This window comes from Ictidomys tridecemlineatus, chromosome 4 (genome assembly GCF_052094955.1).
Source record: "Ictidomys tridecemlineatus isolate mIctTri1 chromosome 4, mIctTri1.hap1, whole genome shotgun sequence".
Classification (NCBI taxonomy): Eukaryota; Metazoa; Chordata; class Mammalia; order Rodentia; family Sciuridae; genus Ictidomys; species Ictidomys tridecemlineatus.
Window position 1 is genome coordinate 16,972,147 of NC_135480.1, and position 6,960 is coordinate 16,979,106.

The following is a 6,960-nucleotide window of genomic DNA, read 5'->3' on the forward strand; positions in this document are numbered from 1 at the left end:
TGTATCTAATTGCTCAAATTGGAGCCTCTTTGGCAACACTTCAGTGATATTCTCTAATTCCATGTCTCCAAGGTTTGATGATAAATATTTGTGACACTTTGGGTACTAGTATAAAGTATTTGGTGCAATATCTCTCAGTTTCCTTCAAAGGTGGGAACATAAAGCAACATTTGAAACATTCAATGAAATACACTCTGGACTCTACTATTTAGGGTCTGTTATATTAAATACAGATGATTTGGGGATTGCATTGATCTCAGGAAAAAGTTCTTCAGTAAATGCAGCACTCAAGAGCTTCTGTATTTAGGTGAGTTCATTCAGTTCTTGTGTTATTTCCGTTTAGTGGGAAAATCTCAAGTTATAATAGTATTCACAGGAGACAAATTGATGTATCAGTCCCAATACACCCAGATCCAATTCATTTCACTAAGGGAGACTTTTTGAGTTCTTCTGGTTTTCTCACTGAATACCCACAATTTGTACATGAATAAAATCAACATTTGGGTAAGTAGAGAGTAATAAAAAAATCACCTTTACAATACCCACAATCTCTGAGGAGTTAAGAGTAACTATATAAATGATAGGCTGCAGCCATTGATAACTGTCAATTGTAAACTTCACTCTTTACCTGTACACAGGAGAGAAAGAAAAGTGAATATAGTTTACAATGAAAGTGGAAAAATCATGCATTATACAAGTGAGAATAGAACAGAAAAATATACTTTGTGCAAATGAACATGTGCTATGTTGCTGGTTGATAAATATAGCATCTAGAGAAGAATGTGTTAGGCGAGTGGTTATGAGATTGGATATCTAGATCTGGACCACTTTAGATAAACAAGACAGAACACTGAAAATTTCATGCTTTCATTGATAAATATATTTGAATCCTTTAAGCCACTAATGTCAGTTTAAAATGATTATGGAAAATTATTCTCACAGTGCTCCATAGAATAATTAGATTGGTAGAAAGGTATCAGGGAACAGTCATTAGACTAGCATTGTGTTGCAAAGAGATAAAGATTATTTGATGAGCAACCAGTCTCTGTGTGATACATCTTTCCTACAGAACAAAGCCTGTACAAGTGAAGAGCGTGTGACAGCTATTACATAGGACTCTAGGAAGGTGATTTGGTCTTGGATTAACTGCCCAACTGAAATCCTGCACAGTGCTTCTGTTGTGTGGGTTCAGGGACAAAAATACAATTCTACACTGTATTCCCAAATGTACCTACATGTGGATAGTTGCTGCTGCTTGGGACTGACTTTCCCAAGTATACACAGTTTTTAAATCATGCTACCTTCTCATGTTGTAACAAATGTAGTGCTGCAATCTACTGTGAATCATACCATGTTGCTTATGCTTTAAATTTTTTACAGAAGTTTCTACCTAGTGATTTAAATTTTATATTTTTAGATCCTCATTTGACTGTCGTTGAAATTACTTTGGCATTGAGGAATATCATGATGTCCTGTTGGTAATGAGTCTGTATTCTGATATTTGGTTTTGACAAGGCTTTAAACTTGAGTGAAAAAATGTATTTTTTTCATGACATAACAAAACATAAGAATTTGTAGTATTTTAACAGTTTCTATTGTTCCTCATTTACTCATCTTCTGAAATTTGCCATATTGGAAAATGAAGAGATTTTGATTAATTATAGCTTTCACTATTTTATTCCACCATATTTTACATTTTGCTGTGATCCCATTTTACTGAGTAATATAAAATTCTGGGAAGGTGATATTGTTAAAATTTTCAAGACTAGTTCAATATAAAGGGAAATGTTTAGTATCGCCATAGCACAACTCCAAAATATGTTGAAATATGGAGTGACAAAAGACAGTGAAAAGGAAAACAAAAGAACTAATAAAATTCTAAATTCATTATTTTACAGGTAGGTTAACATATTACAAGTTTTTGAATGGTTCTGAGCTAATTCCATCAGAACTCAAGAGGAAAGGCAGTGAAGAAGCTACAGAAATCTGCTGTATGTGTTCTTCCTACAGAATTAATTTACTAACAGATTCAGGCAAAAATATAGAAGCTCTTCTCAGGAAGCCTCTGTTTTAATAGTGAAACTTATTTTTTGAACATAGCAGAATATATTCTATTTTTGTTCTTCTTGTCTTTGTTTTCAATTATTTGAATTTCAAAATTATTTGCTGTGCAGATGTGATATAAATAAACAATAATTTTTAAAATAATTCAGCAGCATTAACCCAACATTTTCAGCAACACTTTTTAATTGAGACTAACTATACCTCTCACATTTCTTCCTAACCTTTACTATTGTAAACATTGATTCTCACTTCTTTTCCATTTTATCTATAGGATCCAAGGAAACCAGACTGCTGGAGTGACATTCATCCTCCTGGGCTTCTCAGAATTCCCAGAGCTCCAGGTGCCCCTGTTCCTGGTGTTCCTGACCATCTACACAGTCACTGTGCTGGGGAATACAGGCATGATCCTGATCATCAGGGTCAACCCCAAACTCCACACCCCCATGTACTTTTTCCTCAGTCACTTGTCCTTCATCGATTTCTGCTACTCGACTGTGGTTACTCCCAAACTACTAGAAAATTTGGTGGTGGAAGACAGAACCATCTCCTTCACAGGCTGCATCATGCAGTTCTTCTTTGCGTGCATATTTGTGGTGACAGAGACATTCATGTTGGCAGTGATGGCCTATGACCGATTTGTGGCAGTCTGTAACCCTCTTCTCTACACGGTTGCCATGTCCCAGAAGCTGTGTTCTTTGTTGGTGGCTGCATCATATTCTTGGAGTATAGTCTGTTCTATAACATTCACATACTTTTTGTTGACCTTATCGTTTTGTGGGACTAAGTTTATAAATAATTTTGTCTGTGAACATGCTGCAATTGTTGCTGTGTCCTGCTCTGACCCCTCTATTAGCCAGAAAATCCTTTTGGCTTTTGCCACATTCAATGAAATAAGCAGCCTGGTGATTGTTCTTACCTCCTATGTTTTCATTTTTGTCACTGTCATGAAAATGCCTTCAACTGGGGGGCGCTACAAAGCCTTCTCCACATGTGCCTCCCATCTGACCGCGATTACTATATTCCATGGTACCATCCTTTTTCTCTACTGTGTTCCCAACAACAAAAGTTCGTGGCTCATGGTCAAGGTTGCTTCTGTCTTTTACACAGTGGTCATCCCTATGCTTAACCCCTTGATCTACAGCCTCAGGAACAAAGATGTGAAAGAGACAGTTATGAAGCTAATCAATACCCATTTATTTTGTCATAAAATGTGATTTCAGAAGCTTTTTTTTTTGAGTACTGGTGTTCTATTTTACTAACAAATCAAATATTAACAAATTAAGTGTGTTTAAATGTATCTTTAAGCTTTCTTTACCTAACATTTCAACATCTGTTCACTCTATTAAAGTGAATTTTAAAATTTGAATATTATTAGAAATGAAATTTAGACTATCACAATATTATTATACTTAAATAAAAATTTTTGTTTTAACATATTTTTCCATGAGATTGTTCAGGAAGACTTTAAGTTCAATTTTTGTCCTATAAAGTGTGATATTTTAAGATGATTTGAAGAATTTTACTTTACAATGAGGAAGCTAATCTCATCCTTCAAAATTTGTACCTAAACAACTATTCAAAATAAAATACTTAGTATAAAAAATGAGTCATTTCAGCATTGGATAATTTGTAGGAAACCAAAATAAAAACAAAATAAATTATACAAATTCTTACAAAGGCTAGAATATAGTGTATCTATATTTTATTTGGCAATATATATTTATATATATAATACTTATATTTATATAATTATGTGTTTGCAAAAGGAATTAATGTAATTTGCAAATATACAGCCATCATTCTAGACTTGCACTTCATGTTCATGTGTTTTTTTTATTAACTATTTGTTGTTAAATATTTTAGAGGTAATTTTAAATTCATTTTGTTTTTCTCCAATTTCCTCCATAAAAGTACAATATACAACACTGATATTGATGTAACAAACAGATACTATTCAGGCAGCAGTTACTAGCTGATAATATAGAAATAAGCATACCCTGCAGTCATATTTACTAAGCAATTGTATCAATGACTTGACTAAAATATTTCTACTGATATTGGTTGAATTCTTTGGGCTGCAAGAGTGAACTAACTTGACTAATTCACCTTCAGCCCTTAAGCCTACATGTCCCTCATCTTCTTGAACTTCTTGAGTCACAATTGAATTTACTATCCATGAAAGATACTTGGAGCTTGTCTGGTTATCCATGTGTTAATATCTTTTAACTCCGAGTAAATTACATCGCTAATCCCCAAATTCAAGGGTGAAAATATTACCTGCTTTTTCCAAATCAGAGAGAGAAGGATTTCAGCTTTCCCCATTCTGAACAATGTCAGCTGTTACATGAGACTTTTATATGTAATTGTGTAATCCTTCTTCACCTAATTTGTTCAGTACTACTTACCATAAATGGTTGTTGAATCTTATAAAATGTCCTTTCTGCATTTATTGAGATGGCCATATGGTTTTCATCCTACATTCTGTTGATGTTGTATGTCACGCTAATACTCTTCTTGCTATTCTCGAATTCCTGGGTTAGATCCTACTCGAGCGTGCTAAATAGTCATTTTAATATGCTACTTTAATTCTAGTTGTTGACTAATAAAGGAGGATAAATCATTAAATGCTCCATTCCAGTTTCTCTATGTGTAGGAATGTGTCTGAGAAGCATGTTTGCTGTTCAATAATGATGCTTCTTATACAAAAAGATTTAAGAAGTTTGAATATGCACCATGGAACACTTGTATATTCAATAAATTTACTAGGTTATAAGTTGGATTGTTATATTTACATTTATTTTGATGTTTTTACCTTTAAGCATGGAAATCTAATGAGTTTTTTTAATAGTGGGAAATTAAGCAAATACAAAAATAGTTGTAAATTCATTCAAATTAGTATATATTTTAATTTTTATTTGTTATTTAGTTACATATGACTGTAGAATGTATTTTGACATATTATACATTTATGGAGTATAACTTCCCATTCTTTTTATTGTACATGATGTGGAGTTACACTGGTCGTGTGTATATGGACATAGGAAAGTTATGTTCAATTCATTCTATCATCTTTCCTGTTCCCATTCCTCTCCCTTCTCTCCATTCCCATTTGTGTGATCCAAAGCCCTTCTATTCTTCCTTTTCCACCCCCATTTTATGTGTTAGCATCTGCATATCCAAACATTTGACTTTTTGTTTTTGGAGATTGGCTTAATTCACTTAACATGAAAGTCTTCTGTTCCATCCATTTAGAGGCAAATACTATGATTTCATCCTTCTTTATGGCTAAGGAATATTTGGCTATTTATATACAGTACATTTTTTCTCTACCCATTCATCTGTTGAAGGGTACATAGGTTGGATTCACAGCTTACCTATTGTTGATTGAGTTGCATTTTTCAAATACTCCTCATGGGATATGTATTGACAGAAATGTAATGTGCCTTTTAAAAAAAATAGTAAATTGTGTTTTCAGTCTGGGAGTAGATATTTTTAATTGTGAAAATACATGTATTTTACATTCTATATGTTATTTTGCTAATTCTTGTTTTAAGTGGTGATTATGGATAGTACACACACACACACACACACACACACACACAACTTTTAAACTATGGGATCTACTAGATATGAAGATGATTTTTAATCTGAAGAGATGTGCAGAATATTTGTTGAGGATATATCCAGTGATAAATATGGTTTTTTAAAGAGAGAGAGAGAGAGAGAGAGAGAGAGAGAGAGAGAGAGAAGTTTTTAATATTTATTTTTTAGTTTTCAGCAGACACAACATCCTTGTTTGTATGTGGTGCTGAGGATCGAACCCGGGCCGCATGCATGCCAGGCAAGTGCACTACCGCTTGAGCTACATTTGCAGCCTGATAAATATGTTTAAACTGCTTAATGTTTGCTTTTTATTATAGCAGTAATTATAATTTTTTTATATGTCAATTTTGGTATTATGTTGATAAAATAAATGAGGGTTCAGTAATGGTATTTCTACTGGACAAAAATCTCATTAGGTGTCTTTTCCTCCTACCAAATATTATAGGATGAAAGTCATAAGAAAGGAAATGGAAAATGTACAGCTGGTTAGGAAATATATTGAGGAACATCTTACTCAATAGTCAGTATTTCCTGGTCTCTGTACCCCAAGTTTATAGAAAAAGTGATATTAAGTATGTCTTGCAATTTCCATGAAACTTGAACTCATGCACTCAGAACACAGAAAGCTTGTAACTGTGATGAATAAAGAAGGCTTTATTTGTGGATTTGAGAGAAGCAAAATTATAGATTGATTTTGGGGTAACTGAGTTTTATAGCCCCAAACTCAAAAGTATATTATATTAATACTAATAATAAAGTTCTGAAATAAATTTTAATATATAAAATATGATATATATTTATTTTAGAAATTAGAAATTGGCATGCCATTTAAAATTCATTAATAAATCTATTGCATTGTGAAAATAAGGAAAAATCACAGATTTATTTCAATATACATAGTAAATATATTGATCAATGAGTACATATAAATAGAACCGGTAGTGTTTACATGCATACTTATATCACTGTATCTATCAGAATCTGTCTATATGAGGAATTAAATTTAAAGAATTGGTTCATGTTATCATGAAATTTGACAAGTCCCAAGATCTGCAGGACCGTGAGCGGCAGAAAAAACCTCCTCACAGAATTCAACCGAATAATGTTTGACCAAATATGTGCGCAATAAATGACACAGTCAATTTATATAATTTATATGCAAAATTAAAGTTCACCTACCAATAATAAAGCAATAACAAAAACAATTTAAAAAACAACAAGAAATATAAGAAAAAAATTGAACTATTATCCCACAGTTCAAAAGAAATAACAATAATAGTCATAACATTTTAT

At 32.6% G+C, this 6,960-nt stretch overlaps 1 protein-coding gene across 1 annotated transcript; it reads left to right on the forward strand.

The window, feature by feature from the left end:
- The first annotated feature begins 278 nt into the window (after positions 1-278).
- On the forward strand, positions 279-3,278 carry LOC144376749 (olfactory receptor 5D13-like). The gene is made up of 2 exons (XM_078045029.1): positions 279-307; positions 2,336-3,278. Exons 1-2 carry the CDS (start codon positions 279-281, stop codon positions 3,276-3,278), a joined length of 972 nt encoding a protein of 323 aa, XP_077901155.1.
- Positions 3,279-6,960: the final 3,682 nt, after the last annotated feature.

Excerpts from the sequence above, each read along its gene's own strand:
- LOC144376749 (XM_078045029.1), top strand. The coding sequence starts at position 279 with ATGCAGCACTCAAGAGCTTCTGTATTTAG. Across the intron at positions 308-2,335 it reads TCAAGAGCTTCTGTATTTAG|GATCCAAGGAAACCAGACTG; the intron begins GTGAGTTCATTC and ends TTTTATCTATAG.